Below are 16,202 nucleotides of genomic sequence, written 5' to 3' on the forward strand. Positions count from 1 at the left end.
CTCAATAAATCCCACTGATTGATTGCTAGCATTCCCGAGGCCGGTGCTGGGATGTGTTTCAGCACAGCTCCACAGCCAACTGACCAGGATCAACACAGGTGGGTGAACTTTTCCCTTTGCGCAGCACAGCTAAGGGGAGGGGAAGCATTGTGGTCCAGTGGAAAGAATATGGGACCACGAGGCAGAGGACCTGGGCAAGTCACTGCTCTGTGCCTCAGTATCCTCATCTGCAAAATGGGGATTAAATCTCTCCTCGCCTTCCGATCTGACCACCTTATATCTAGCCCCGGCCCGGGGCTTGGTGAATTCCACGATCAGTTAGGGATCTTGCCTGGTCCTGTACTTCTTAAGAGGATGGCACTTCTTAAGAAGTGGCCGGCGCAGGTGAGAAGGCTGTGTGGGTGAAAAGCCTGTTCCAGTGTGGAGGTTAAAGAAGTGGTTGGGGCTAGCGGAAGCCAAGCCCCAGGAGAGTTGGCTGTTCAATGGCTCCGGCTAGCCCGGCTAATACCGCTCTGGGACTGCGTCGGAGGAGCCCAACACCATGACAGGTGAGACGGACGGAGGGAAATGATTACAGCAGGCCCACCGAGGTAGGTAAGGGCTGCCGGGGACTGGCTTCGGTTCACGGGGAGCAGGGGGGTGGGCCTGACCCCACTTTCTGGTGCTTGGCCCACAGTAAGTGTGCTTAACAATTTACTCTTACTATTAGGGGGAGGTCTCAGCATGGAAGCTGGGGAGGTCTGAAGGGGTTGAGTGGTTTTGCAAAAGTTCACTTGCTCCTCCGCCCCAGTCAGTCCCCAACTGGCCGTTCCACAAGCAAAACAGGTGGAACAGACAGGCAGCCCACCTGGAGCCGTCCCAAGCATTCTTCCCGAAAAACATCCCATCCCATCCCAGCATTCCAGTTCAGCCTAGGGGGGTCTGTGTGGCTCTTGGCACTGGGATCAGGGTGCCTGCCTGCAGGAAGGCTCCTGGGAAGGGAGCAGGCTGTTTGTTCCACAATGGGGCCTGAGGCCATTCTGAAGGTTGCAGCACCTAGTCCTTTGCATGTCTAGCTGCCTGAGAGAGAGAAAGGTGCCTAGGCACCCTCTTCCCCCATCACTTCTCAGAGGGACCAAGCCCAAACTTAGGGGACAGCTACTAGAGCTGTTCCAGCAACCTCGGCACTTTGTGTCAGTCCCTGCCCATTTTTTATACACACACACACACCCATCGCCGTAAATATTGCAGTAATAATAATGATGGTATCTGTTAAGTGCTACTATGTGCCAAGCACAGTACAATGCCACTTGTTCCTAGTGAGGTGGCAAAGGAATACTAGTGGTATTTACGTGCTGGGCTAAGCACTGAGGTAGACAATCAGATCTGATAGTCCTTAATAATTGTGGTATTTGTTAAGTGCTTACCATGTTCCAAGTGTCTTACTAAGCCCTGGGGCTGATACAAGGTAATCAGGTTGGGCTCAGTATCAGGTAGGAGGAAGTACAGGGATTCAATCCATATTTTACAGATGAGGAAATTGACACAATGAAATTAAGGGGACTTGTCCACGGTCACCCAGCCAGGCTGAGAACCCAGGTCCTCTGATCCCCAGGCCTGTATTCTTTCTACCGCTCCACTGCTGCCTGAACCATAGAAGACGCACAATCTCAGGAAAAGAGGAGACAAGTATTTAATTCCATTTACAAATGAAAAAACTGAAGGTAAAGTACCTGAGAATGTAAATGACTTACCAAAGCCCACCGAGCAGGTAAGGGGCAGAGCTGGGATCAGAACCCAGGGGTCCCGATTCCTACTCCCGTAATAATAATGATAGGATTTGTTAAGTGCAGTGGGGTAGATACAAAATAATCAGGTTGGACCCAATACCTGTCCTACACTGGGGGCTCACAGTTCTAGTAGGTTTATTTTATTTTATTTTGTTTATTTTATTTTGTTAGTATGTTTGGTTTTGTTCCCTGTCTCCCCCTTTTAGACTGTGAGCCCACTGTTGGGTAGGGACTGTCTCTATATGTTGCCAATTTGTACTTCCCAAGCGCTTAGTACAGTGCTCTGCACACAGTAAGTGCCCAATAAATACAATTGATGATGATGATGATGATAGTAGGTGGAAGAACTGATCCTGAATCATGAATCACCACTTTACAGATAAGGTAACTGAGACACACTGAAGTAACTTGCCCAAGGTCACACAGCAGGCAAAGGGCAGAGCTGAGATTACAACCCAGGCCTTTGCCCTGGCTGCATTTATACTTTCTAACGTATAGAAAGCCATACTTAGAGAAGCAGTGTGGCTTACTGGAAAGATCCCGGGCTTGGGAGCCAGAGGTCGTGGGTTCTAATACCAGCTCCGCTACTTGTCAGCTGTATGACTTCGGGCAAGTCACGTAACTTCTCTGTGCCTCAGTTACCTCATCTGCAAAATGGGAATGAAGACTGTGAGCCCCACGTGGGACAACCCAAATACCTTGTATCTACCCCAGCATTTGGAACAGTGCTTGGCACATGGTAAGCACTTAACAAATACCATTCATTGTTATTATTATTATTAAAGGATAAAGCAGCTTGAACCTTAATGCATCTGCTTTGAGTGTGTTTCTGTCCTCACATTGGGGTTAAGTGGTCCTGCCCCACAGGGCTGGGTTTAAATGAGATCATCTTGGTGGCTTTATAAAAAAAAGTACTCCTCCCCCTGCAACTAAAAGCTTACCCAAAGCCTTGTGCTTTGGGCAGAAAAGAAAAACCCACTAAACTACTGTTATTGTCCCACTTTCTACCCCATTTGTGGGTGTGTAAACATGGAGTCATGCATGTAACAGCTCTTGCTAAGGGTGTGCACGGGGCGGGGCAGAGCCCACCCCTCTCCTGCATCTGCATGCCTTTTTAAATGCACCCTAAAGCAGCAGAATGGAAGCTCAGAAAATGCACCTCAGTTTCCAACCTTGGACCTGTTTTTTGTAACACGTAGCTCCCATTCGCTTCATTTTTCCTGACCCTTCTCCCCCTGCCTCGTCCTCCTTCCAGGAAGAAGGAAGAGGGCAAGGCTTGAGCGGAGCTCACAGCTCGGAACTGAAGGCTAAGAAACCAGTTACATGACCTGCAGTTATCTAGGCAGAAGTTTCCCAAATTCAATCTAGTTTGGATCGCCTCGATTAAGAAGGTGAGTGTACCTCGCTGGCTTGGACCCCAAGGGTAATCAGTTTTTTAACAGTTGTAAATTAATCTGGATCCATGAGGCTTGCAGATAAAATCTATCAGTGGACTGGTAAATTATTTGGGAGCCAGGGAATGGCAAACAGTAATAATTGTGGCGTATGTTAAGCACTTCCGATGTGCCCAGCATCTCACTAAGCCCTGGGCTAGATACAAGATAATCGGAGCGGACACAGTCCATGAACTACCTAAGGTTCACAGATATTGAATCCCCATTTTAAAGATGACAAAACTGAGGCACAGAAGTTAAGTGATTTGCCCATGGTCACGCAGCAGCCAACTGGTGGAGCCAGGAATAGAAACTAGGGCCCCTGAATCCCAGACCTATGCTCTTTCCATGCTGCTTGTCTAGGCGATAGAGCATAGGCTAAGAAGTCAGAAGGACCTGGGTTCTAATCCTGACTCTGCCGCTTCTCCGCTGGGTGACCTTGGGCAAATCACTTCAGAGTTCCCTCATCTGTAAAATGGGGATTAAGACTGTGAGCCTCAAGTGGCACAACTTGATCACCTTGTATCCCCCCCAGCGCTTAGAACAGTGCTTTGCACATAGTAAGCGCTTAACAAATGCCGTCATTATTATTATTATCTCTGTGCCTCAGTTACCTTATCTGTAAAATGGGGATTAAGACTGTGAGCCCCATGTTGGACATGGATTGGGTCCTAACTGATTAGCTTGCATATACCCCAGTGCTTAGTACAGGGCCTGGTACATCATAAGTACTTAACATCTCCCTGCCTAAAAAGGAAAACAGTGCCATGCCTCCTGGAGCTCCTTGGACAAGTCACTTAACTTCTCTGTGCCTCAGTTTCTTCAATATTATAATGGGGGGGGTGACACCCACTCTCCCTCTCCGCTTAGACTGGAATGGCTGGTGTGAGACAAGGACTGTTATCTGATCGGCTTATACTCTATCTACACCAGTGTATGGGGCACAGCAAGCACTTCAATATCAACGGTACTTAAGCACTTTGTGCAGAGCATTATACAAGAGACATTTATATAATTTACAGCAAATTCATAATAAATTTGAAGAATTTACAATCTGGGGAGAAGTTTACTAATGCATACAGTGCTCTGCTCCAAATACGCACTTAATAAATACTATTACTACTAGCACAATTATTATGATGATGATGGCATTTGTTAAGCGCTTACTACGTGCAAAGCACTGTTCTAAGCACTGGGGAGGATACAAGGTGATCAGACTGTCCTGTGGGGCTCACGGTCTTCATCCCCATTTTACAGATGAGGGAACTGAGGCACAGAGAAGTTAAGTGACTTGCCCAAAGTCACACAGCTGACAATTGGCAGAGCAGGGATTTGAACCCATGACCTCGGACTCTTATTATCGTTCACCTGAAACAGACGGGCCTGGGTAACACTGGTGCATATGCACAATTCTGTGCAGCGGAAGAAATAGAGGCTATGGGGAAAACAGAAAAAAAAAAAGCCACCTGTGAAGCCCACACTTACTTTCCACAGGCTCGGGCGAGGTACGCTTCAACTGCTAAAGGCCTGAATTAGTATGACTTCCTGCCAAAATAGACACACCAATTAAAACTGTCACTCATTTACTTCCTCTGCCGGGCTTTTCCTAGTTGTTGGGGCAGCCACAAATTAAACAGCGCGGGATGAGACTTGTAGCAGGATTTTAAAAGTCCTGCAGATGTCTTTAAAAGACACTGCAGATTAAAACCCTGCATTTGAAGCAGCACGGCCTAGTGGAAAAGAGCACGAGCCTGGGAATCAGAGGACCTGGGTTCTAATCCCAGTTGCGCCACTTACCTGTTGTGTGACCTTGGGCAAGTCACTTACCTTCTCTGGTCCTCAGTTCCCTCATCTGCAAAATGGGGACTTTAATACTTGTGCTCCCAACTACTTAGAATGCGAGCCCCAAGTGGGAGCCGATTAGTACAGTGCTCTGCACACAGTAAGCGCTCAATAAAGACGATTGATTGATCTTGTATCTATCCCAGAGTGTACAGTGCTTGGCACATAAGTGCTTAAACGCCACAATCACTTGAAGTAGCACAGAGAAGCAGCCTGGCCTAGTGGATTCAGCATGGGCCTGGGAGGGAGAAGGGCTTAGATTACTTGGATTCTAATCCCAGCTCTGCCAACTGCTTGCTGTGTGACCTTGGGCATCTCGCTTCTTTGTGCCTCAGTTGCCCCTACTGTAAAATGGGGGTTAAATACCTGTTTACCCTCTTACTTACACTGTAGGCCATGTAGGACAGGATTAACTTGTACTTACCCCTGTGCTTAGTGCTTGACACATAGTAAATACTTAAATATCATAGCAAAAAATTATTGTTATTATTATTATTATTAAAGCCTTTTGAAAGGCCTACCCTTACCATCTTACCCTCGGAGTAATTGTACAATGCTTTTCTTCTCTAAACTTACAGCTCGGGGAGGGATGGTTGAGGACAAGTTCTAGACTGTGAGCCCACTGTTGGGTAGGGACCGTCTCTATGTGTTGCTAACTTGTACTTCCCAAGCGCTTAGTACAGTGCTCTGCACACAGTAAGCGCTCAATAAATACGATTGATTGATAAGTTGAAAGCCAGGCTTCAGGGAATGAATGCCATCCCCAAGCAAGGACCCTGCACGTCCATCAGGGGATGCCCAGAGTTCACCTTCACGTCAGCCTACTTTCTTCCTCCTCCTTTTTTGTTTCTCATGAAGGAACCACACACTGGCTGCTCTGGGGTATCTTTTACAATCCCCGTGATTTGTTTTAGCACAATTTTTTTTTAAAAGAAAAATCCAAAAGCCAGGTGACATCAGCTAGTCCAAATAGCAAAAGAAGTCAGGAGCTGAATAAAATGGCACACGGGGAATATGAACTCACCTAGTTTCTCCTCAAACCAAAAGGCTAGAAAACAGGGAAAAAAAAAAGACTTGTTTAAATGTCAGGACATCCATTTTCAAATGAAAACGAAGCCTCAAGTTAGGACTGAAAAGCGCTCCCCCCTGGCTGGGAGGGCGGGGGGGAGGGCACAATCATCAGAATTCATTTCTAAACAAAGAAACCCTTGAATGCTAAAGCCACCGACAATTGCACAGACCTGTATTGCCACTGACTTCAGCTGGCATCTGTTGGGTAGCACCTTTAGCTGTCACCCAAGTCCAACTTTTAAAAGTCTCACACTGCACTGGGGCAGTGAGTGGACTTCGGCGGAAGAATTCCCTGACAGAGGCAGGCTAGCAAGAGTTTCGATTTACATAATGGCTCACTAAGGGTCTTGGGGGTCCCAGAAAAACCCCATCTCCCCCACCCCAAAGTTCAGTGCAAAACAGGAGACTGCCTTAATGATGATGATAATAATAATAATGGTATTTCTTAAGCATTTACTACGTGCCAAGCAGCGTTCTAAGCACTGGGGTAGATACAAGGTAATCGGGTAGTCCCATGTGGGGCTCACAGTCTTAATCTTCATTTTACAGATGAGGTAACTGAGGCACAGAAAAGTTAAGTGAGTTGCCCAAAGTCACACAGCAGACAAGTGGCGGAGCTGGGATCAGAACCCACGCCCTCTGACTCCCAAGCCCGGGTTCTTTCCACTAAACCACGCTGCTTCTTGTGCCTTGATATGGCAAAGACCATGCCCACAGACTCCAGCCGTTGCAGGTTACTCCACAGCTCTACTTACACATGTTTACTTCTACCGGAAAGGATTTTATTGAAAGGATTACTGCACATGCGGAAAGACGCTACAGTAATGACACAAGTTACACAACCATTTGCTCTGTGAAGAGCCGTGCCGCCAAACCGCTCTGCACCGTGAACGCCTGTACCCTGCAGTCTGTGAGGTTTCGTTAGAATGAATAGAAAAAAGAAAAGTGTTCTCCGGTTCCTAATCCAGCCATTTTCAAGTGGCCTCCTCCTTCCCCAGAAGAGCTGAGGCACACTGAAAAACACTTTTACCTATCTCCCCTTCCCTTTTACTGCCCATTTTAAGCAAGCATCAATAATCCCACGGCCTAAAAATGCTCCATAGCTCAGCCTGGAAATTTCTATCCAGTCCAGTATCTGGTAACTCCATTTTCCCATGGTCACGGGTGGATGTATTAACTGTCAGAGTGTTTACAAGGCCCGACAAGTCAGCATACAAAACGCTCACATTTTTCACGACTTGAAGTGCAAATGACTGGTTCAGTATACACGCTACGTTTGGATCTGTGTTGCCAGACACTCGGCCTATTTCATTTTGCAGCTTAATTTTGACCAAGGGAACCAAGCCGTTTGCTTAAAGCCAAGTGTACGATTGACTGAAAAGGGAGATGGAGCTGTCTACCTGTTTAGTGTTTTCAAGATGGGAAGAAGAGTTTGGCCATGAAATCTCCAAGTTACTTCAAAAAGCAACAGGGCTGCAGAACCCAGTATAAAGTATTTATTTAAACTCAACAATTAACACAAAACCTTCCTTTAAATTTTTTTCTTTACAGTAAATAAAATTGTATTTCCTCCCCCATGCATGATCACTGTGTATTAATCTAAGGTTTGTTTTTCTTATTTTACCTGTGAAAAAATAAAATGTTTCCCCCCATTTTTAAAAATCATATTGGTAACATCTGGCTTACTGCATTATAAGGTGACAAAGCCAAAGATTGAACAATTTCCGGGTCTGCGGTTAATTTCGTTAAGTTAAAGAAATCAAGCACCCCATAAAAAATAAATATTGCAATATGAAAGGAATTAAGAGGTTTGCAGTATCCCTTTTCCTTAGATGAGGCTTACAGAAAAAAAGGTTGGTTTCAGTCCACACTGGGGCCAGCTGCACTCGCATCTCCCTAACAAACACTGTCAGAGGCCACCCGGGGAACAGAGATAAAGGATTTTAAAAAAACCCAACACAAAATAAAAATAATCAACACAGAGGGCAGGGCTGGGATTGGGAGGAGGGACAGGGATACCTCAGCTTGTTTCTAGCCACCGACATCCCAAACGGATCTGTTTTCCTAAAAGCCTAACACACCTAACTTAAGCCCACACGTTTTCCAAGGTGAAAATTCAGTTTGAAAGGATCCCACGCTACAGGTTCGTCTCTGTTGTAAAAACCCGAGTCTACTTTGCAGCAGGGCGAGGCCAACGCCCAGCCTGGCCGGCCTCAGCTGGACACGGGCTTTTCTGGGGGTGGGGGGGAGCGCGGCACCTTTTCTTGGCAAGCCTCACGATGCATTTGGCACTGGGCTCACAGGCCAAGCCAGAAAAAAGTATTTTCCCAGGCCCCTTCGAACATTCCTTTATGGCAGCAGCAGGCCAGATGGCCCTCCCCTGCCCCTGGAAACGGAAAAAAGATTATTTCGAAAGGGTCGAGTAACAGTGATACCTGTGCTTCGCTTCGTATTAGTTGGAAAAAAGGAATACTGCAGGTGAAACCATAAGAGACTACAACTCAATCAAAAGTCACCAGCCAGCACACTGAGAGGCCGTGAGCCGTCACTCCAAATCAGTTCTTTTGGCTACCTTTTCAACATAAATAACAGAGACCAAACATTATAAACATCTCAGCCACCTTCCGTTAACAGAATGAGAGGCCCTTCCGGCTGTGGGGACCCAAAGCTGCAGGGCTCGGATTCTGAAATTGTCTTTTTTGAGTTAGAGTTGTCTGATTCATGCAGCAGTTCCTAGTGAAAAAAAAAGCTGTCAATCAAGTTCAATGGGACTGCTATCTTCTTGACCATCTTCCACATCGTCTTCCTCCCCAGAGCCCATTAGACTGTTCAAAAGATTCCCTAAAATGAAATGAGAGATGGATGCTTTTAAGTGCCAGGTTGCCAAACGGACAGAAGACTCTAAGAAGACTCCAGTGACCTAAATCCCCCTGAACTTAACGACTGCTCCCAGCGGGTACCGGCTCTCGGGAACACCGCCGGGCTCAATCTCCCGGAAAAAAGAGTTCGGCCGCTGAGCAGGAAAGCGATGTTTGAGAGTTTCCTGCCGGCCCCCAAACTGTGCTTTCTGCCTCGCTGCTGTCCGCAGGTGCTGACGGGCTCCGCGCGGAGCAGCTTCTCCAGGCAGACCAACAACGAGACCCAGTGGAAAGGATATGGGTCCAGGAGACCAAGGTCTAGACCCGGCCCTGATTCCGGCCTGCTGGGTGACCTTGGGAGAATCACTTAACCTCTCTGGCCCTGGCTGTCTCACCTGTAAAATGGGGATAAGTTATCTGCTCGCCTTCCCTTTCAGATATGAGCCCTGTCGGGGAATGGAGACAACCTGATCTGATTATCTTTACCGCCCCTAGGACTTATCAATTTAGTAAGTGCTTAAGTGCCACTATTATTATTATTATTATTATGCCTATTTAATGCCCACGCAGTAGACCTTAACACGCCCCCTGCTTGCTTCCTCCTGCCCTTCTGCCTGCCTGAGTAGGCCAAGGCATCAAAGGTGGCGGGATGTGGTTCAATCTGACAGAAAGGAGCCTTGGATGATGGCAATTAGTAGAGATAAGCAGCGTGGCTCAGTGGAAACAGCACGGGCTTTGGAGTCAGAGGTCATGGGTTCGAATCCCGGCTCTGCCACATGTCTGCTGCTTGACCTTGGGCAAGTCACTTAACTTCTCTGAGCCTCAGTGACCTCATCTGTAAAATGAGGATTAAGACTGTGAGCCCCACGTGGGACAACTTGATCCCACTGTATACCCCCCCAGCGCTTAGAACAGTGCTTTGCACATAGTAAGCGCTTAAATGCCATAATTATTACAGCGCTTAGAACAGTGCTTTGCACATAGTAAGCGCTTAACAAATGCCATCATTATTATTATTAAAGTACTCTGGGCACTCTGTTACTTCTTAAGGATGGATCGTTTCTTTTGCCAAATACAGCCAGAGAGAGAAAACAGGAGTCAAAGTATCACTCTAAAGTACAAAACAGTGGAGATAAGCCGCACTAACGACTGCATTTTCACACGACTATTTCACAAACATCAGGCATTACCTAATAAACCTCCGTAGGATGATGTCTGCTTAGGTGGGACGCCGAAGAAGAGCTGTCCTATTCTATCTAGGTACTGAAAGAAACAGGAGAAGAAGTCAGGAACAAGGGAAATGGGGACAAGAGCCAAATCTAACTTCCCCACACTCCCCGCTCATCGGTTTCCCTGGCCCCCATCACCCCCTTCTACATGCTGAATTTCCAGACAGCCTTCCACATCGGCTGTACACAGAGGACTCCCGGTTGATCTGATGACTAGCGACGTCGACTTCCAGCACCCGCTTCAACGTTAGCCTCGGTTCTCTAGATCAAGCGCCCGCTGTCTAAGAATTTCAAGGCAAAGGGAGTGCTGCCCCGTCACTCACCTCATTGTACATGGGATCCCGCTTCAGGGAGGGTTGGTACTGTTCACACAGTACTGTAAACACAGTTAGCTTTCCCCTGTAAGGACAGGAGAAAGTGAGGAACGCGCCAACTCGCAGAATCAGAAGTTGCATGCTGAGAAAAACGAAGTCAACATTACCCGTCCACGGCCAAGAGCAGAAACCAGATGAAGTTTAGCAACGGCTGTACAAAAGGAGGCCCCTTTTCTATCGAGGGGTGTTTCTGTGTGTATGTTGTGAACACCATGGATGCACTGCTTTTATTTTTCAAGCAGAGAAACCTGAAAATTAAGAAAACCCAAATAAGTGAAATTTTCTATGTTTTCAGAACTTCATACCTCCCAAATGTTTTCAGTTCTGAAAGCAGGTCCTTTGACTTTTGCCAACTGGTCAATTTTTAAGGACTAAATATGGACCATTATATTGGAGCATCAAGTCCCATAAGAAATATATTTTAGGCAACTTAAAGATACATTAATATAGCAAGTTTTATTGTCAGCACAGCAACTCAGAGATGGCAGAGAAACTGACCAAGGACATAAACGCTATCCGTTTTAGTTTGAAAGATAACTACGCAGTCATTAAGCGCTTTGTAAAGGAAGCTCGATAGCAATTCAGCTCCCGGTTCAGGTACTTCTTATAAATTGAGTTTATTATATTTATTATTATCAATAAATGAGACGGGAACACACAAACAAAAAGCCCCAGCCACAGTATCTTGCTAAATATTTTAAACTCACATAACTAGAAACTCATAACTGCCAGGCTCTAGTTCTGACAGAACACTTGGTGTTGTTATAGTGGTCTCTCCCGAGAGCTTAGTACAGTGCTTTGCACAGTAAACACTAAATGAATACGACTGAATGAATGACTGTCTGGGCTAGAATGCAGTGGCAGATTTAAGGAATGTTCTTCCAGGAACACGAGCCGGATACAGCGTATCGGGGTGTGAGAAGGATGGTTGTACACAAGTACACGGCATTGGAAACTACGAGTTTGGCAACTCGAGTTTTCCTGAACCCGGGGTCCTGGAAGAGCACAGCCTCCGTCTTACAGGAGAACTGGAGGTACCTCGAATCTTAATTACACAGTATGAGTAGAAAAATCTTGACTAACAATTGCTTCAATTATTGTGAAACGAAGTCTGTTTCAACTTGCCTGGTCTACCAAATTAAAGACTTTACTGAAAGACGGAGAGTGCAAAACTAGGTGAAAAATAAAGGGGAGGGAAAAGGCACGGGAGGGCTGAGGACCAGAAGAGGGAAGAGAAGAAAAGAATCATGTAGCACAAATGGCTTTTTTCTAGGATTTATTAAAATGCCATCTAACTGCTTATCCCCAGTTCAGCCACCTTTTTTAAAAAATGGTATTTATTAAGCGCATACTATGTGCCAAACACTGTGCTAAGCGCTGGGGCAGATAAGGATAATCAGGTTGGACACAGTCCCTGACCCTCCCAGGGTTCACAGTCTTTATCCCCATTTTACAGATGAGGAAACAGGCACAGAAGCTAAGTGACTTGCCCAAGGTCACACAGCTGACACGTGACGGAGCCAGGATTAGAACCCACGTTCTCTGACTCCCAAGCCTGTGCTCCTTCCACTAGACCACACTGCTTCTCTAAAAACTCACCTTTGACTGAGTTTACAAAGTCTACTGAACATTTGCTTACATTTCCCTGCCACAAAAAAAGTGCGTCGACATGCTTTAAAAGCCACCCCCAGAAGAAAAATTTAAATAGCCGTGTAGCCATTGGTTACACCGGAAGCAAAAGAAAAAAGTTCCATTCCATTAGGCAAGGTTGACCAAAAAATGATCCGATAAATTGAGAAATGTCTTGACGGTGTTTAAAATACAAACTGACATAGCAGATAATGAAAGAATAATATTTTCGGTGAACCAGTTTTAGGCAATGAAGTCGATCCAATTTGTACAAAGGCATGAGGTAACTACTACCCAATTTCAATGGAGGAAAAAAAAGCTTGACAACTTCAAGTATCTTGCCATAAATACTAATATGTGTGACAAAAGTGTCCATCCTTCAGGGGTCACCGCGAGGGCTGTTCACTAAAACAAATCACCCACGCCGCTAGCTCTTCAGGTTCTCCTTAAAAGCAAGCCCACACATTTTTTTTAAAAGCTTCCTCAGCAAGCGGCTTCAAGATTTTCTTATCAGAGGACGTGTTTCAAACATCAGGTCCCTTGATTTAATTGGGTGCCGCTTTTAAGAGAGCTTGTGTTCGATCAGGAACGGTGTTAGATAACAAAAAAAAAAATTGAACACCTACTGTAAGACGGCCTGTGCTACAAACAAGTCCACCTCACTGCGGTATCCCCGAGAGGCAGAATATTCTACTAACATATTAGCGCACCCCTCTCCGTCTGAGGAGTGCAGGAAGTGATACCGAGATTCACAATAGTTTTGTTCTATGAAGGAAAAAGACAAAGAACATTCATTAAGAAACCCGAATGCGAAGGCGTTTTCAGTACATTTCGTTTACTGCTTTACAGAACCAACAAAATTCCTTACATGTCAAAGGATAGGCAAGCACTGCAAACAAAACCCCATTTTACCTTTGCAGGACATGCTAGAGTTTTAAGCATGTTAATAGAATTGTTTTTCTAATTGTACTGTCTAGTAATAGGATTTAAAGGAGGCATGACAAATGAGAAAATACCGAAGTTCAAAGGAGAGAATATAAAGGCATGAAGTACATTTTTGGAGGGGAAAAAGTCCTGGGGTGGGGGGCGGAGGGGGAGAACCAAAGTTGGAGGATACCTCTAATTTAGAGAGTTAAAACGACAGAATTTAGGGAAAGAAGAAAAGACGAGTCCAAGATGAAGGATAGAGTTCTTTGAAGGCCTTAGAAAACCCTCCACGTTCAGAAAGATATAGGCAAATCAGTCAAGCTCCTTGGCCGTTTGTTAACATTCACTGGACTGGAATGTTACATGGAGCTCAATGCTCCTAGACCACTTGGGTAGAGTGAATTGCAGCCTATCGGTGCTCAATAAATACCATCCCTCCTTCTACTCTAGTCATCCTTTCTTCTTATGGTCACCCTGATTGCGACAGTGGTGAACACATAAATATTACCCCAGTCTCAACCCCACAGCACTGATGAATATATCTGTAAATTATGTATTATAAATTACTTTTTATATTAATGCCTGTCTCCCCCTCAAGAATGTAAGCTCAACACGGGCAGGGAACCTGCCCAATTCTACTGTACTCTCCCAAGTGCTTTGTACAGTGTTCTGCACATAGTAAATGTTTAACACCATTGATTAATTGAAACACTAGGTAGAAAACGAGAAATAAAATCACATCTTCTCCAAGAGGCCTTCCCCAATTAAGCCCTCATTTCCCCATTCCCTCGCCCTGCTGTGTCTCCTCACACTTGGATCTGTATCTTTTAAGCACTTGATATTCACCCCATCTACAGCACTCACATACATAATATCAATAAATAAATTATGGATAATGTCTCTCTCCCCCTCAAGACTGTAAGCTCCTTGTGGGCAGGGAATGCGCCTACCAAGTCTGCTGAATTGCACTCTTCCAAGGGCTGGCTACTACAGTGCTCTGCACACAGTAAGCGCTCAATAAATATCACTGACTGACAGAAACAGACATCTTTCCTTTCACTTCCCCAAATCTCATCTCTACCCAAGAGTTTAAGGTGTATCACTGATGGAATTTGGAACAAGTGATTCTTACTTTCACATCTCTACAGTAACTTATTTTCCCATTACTGCCGGACATTATGGAAATTTTCAAAAATTTAATTCCCAATAAAATCATGACAATGCACGTGTTCCCCAAATCTATTCTCAGGAGTACAAAATGTACTCTGGGTACACTTCAACAATGGCTCCTGAGCTCATTAAGAGCCCCTTGCTACAAGTGGTGGTTGTTGACACCACTTTGGAAACCTATTTCATACATAAAATTGTACTGGAAAGAAAGCTTTCTCGTTCCTGATTTCACATGATACCAGCAACCTGGGATTTTTAAAGTCAGTGATACTGTTCCACGATTGGGGGGAGGCAAGAAGCCAAGGAAGAGACTGTTCACCCTGGAAGATAATGCTGTGGAGGGTGAAATTCACTTGTGGATGTCTGTATGACTGAAAATCCACAACCCCACTGCACTACGCACGGCACACAAAGAACTGTCCCTTGTGTAGCTGGTTGGGATTATAGTTTTAACTGCTTGGTGCTGTTTTCGCTTTGGCCTCCTTTCCCACCCCCTCATTCATCCTTCCCAAACATCTCAAGAGATAGCTTAACTGCTTTCCCTCGCCATGTGTGCTTCTGATCCTACGTTTCACCTTCTAAAAGCACTTGCTTCTACCAGCCTTCCCTAACTGCCACTGTCAATTCCTCACTCTCTGGTCGGGGGGTGTCCTTTCTCGCTGCCTTCAAACCCACTTGAGTCTCTCCTGTCTAAAAATACTCTCTCAATCCCCCTGCATCCTCCAGTATTCACCCTCTTTCCCTGCTCCCATTCCTTCCGACAGGCTGTATACACCAGCTGCGTCCACTGACTCTCCTGATCCACAATCCTCTTCTTGACCCACAACAATCTGGTTTCTGCCCCTTTTGCTTCACTGAGACCACACTCTCCAAGACCACTAATGACCGCTCCTGTGACAAATCAAATCATTCTTATTCTGATCTTCTTTGACCACTCAGCTGTTGACCATGTGGACTACTATCTCCTCCTGCAAATGCTTTGTAAATTTGGTTTCGCCCGCTCTGTTCTTTTCTGGCTTTCCTCATACCTCCTAGCCACTCGGGCTTTTGCGGGTACTTCTGCCTCTCAGCCCCTACCTGGAGTTATACCTGAAGGCTTCCTATTCCAAGTCCCCAACTCTTCTCACCTCACACTCGCTCCTCGAAGAGCTCATCCGCTACCACTCTCCTGCGGCCGATTCCCGAATTTGTCCCATCAGGTCCTCTCCCCTCCCTGTCGACAGTCACATTTCTTTTTGCCCGCACGCCGCTTCCAGCTCAATGTGTCAAAAACTGAACTTCTCATATTCCCCTCCTAAATCCTTGCCCCACCAAACTCTCCCATGGAATCTACTGATACCACTGCCTGTTTCTGAAGCCCACAACCTTGGTTTCATCCCATTTCGCTGTTCTCTTTCATCCTTCCCGTTCATGCTGTTGCTGAATCCTGTCCGTTTTCCCACAACATTTCCCAGATCCACCCCTTCCTCTCCACCCAAATGGCCCACCACGCTGGTCCGGGGGGCTCATGACAACAACAACCCAGCTTGACGACTGCATCAGCCTCTGTCCTACTTCCCCTGTTTCCGGCCTAACCTTCATTCTGCTGTTCAGACGAGCTTCACAAAACATGGCTGTGCCCGGAACTCGCCACTCGTCAAAGACATCCAATGGTTATCTGCTTCTCTCCACATTAAACAGAAACTCCTGACCGTTGGCTTTAAAGTAGTCCATCAGCTACCACCCTCTCACCCATCTACTCTCTTCTCTTACCACAACTCAGCTTGCAATCTCCCTTCCTCCAAACCTTGCTTCTCACTGGGCCCCTTCCTTGTCTGTTATTGCTACTGAGCCCTGGCTCACACCTTTCCCTTTGCCTGGAACTCCCTCCACCTTCATTCAATCATATTTATTGAGTGCT

At 46.0% G+C, this 16,202-nt stretch overlaps 1 protein-coding gene and 1 long non-coding RNA gene across 3 annotated transcripts in view; one reads left to right on the plus strand and one right to left on the minus strand.

Annotated features, from left to right (window-relative positions):
- Positions 1–7,508, plus strand: LOC119941969. Its single transcript, XR_005455342.1, has 3 exons — positions 1–98; positions 3,025–3,160; positions 7,435–7,508. It is a non-coding gene; the product is annotated as an uncharacterized LOC119941969 (long non-coding RNA).
- Positions 7,509–7,597: 89 nt separating this feature from the next.
- GET4 (guided entry of tail-anchored proteins factor 4) overlaps positions 7,598–16,202 on the minus strand; it is a 30,915-nt gene continuing 22,310 nt past the window's right edge. For both annotated transcript variants that reach the window (XM_038762550.1, XM_038762551.1), the window contains exons 5-9: positions 12,832–12,970; positions 10,684–10,824; positions 10,526–10,601; positions 10,164–10,236; positions 7,598–8,956 (exon numbers count right to left, since the gene is read on the minus strand). In XM_038762550.1, the coding sequence (XP_038618478.1) occupies positions 8,868–8,956; positions 10,164–10,236; positions 10,526–10,601; positions 10,684–10,824; positions 12,832–12,970 (518 nt within the window). In that variant the 3' untranslated portion in view covers positions 7,598–8,867. The remainder of the gene's footprint in view (positions 8,957–10,163; positions 10,237–10,525; positions 10,602–10,683; positions 10,825–12,831; positions 12,971–16,202) is intronic.

This window comes from Tachyglossus aculeatus, chromosome 21 (assembly GCF_015852505.1).
Source record: "Tachyglossus aculeatus isolate mTacAcu1 chromosome 21, mTacAcu1.pri, whole genome shotgun sequence".
NCBI classification, from domain to species: Eukaryota; Metazoa; Chordata; class Mammalia; order Monotremata; family Tachyglossidae; genus Tachyglossus; species Tachyglossus aculeatus.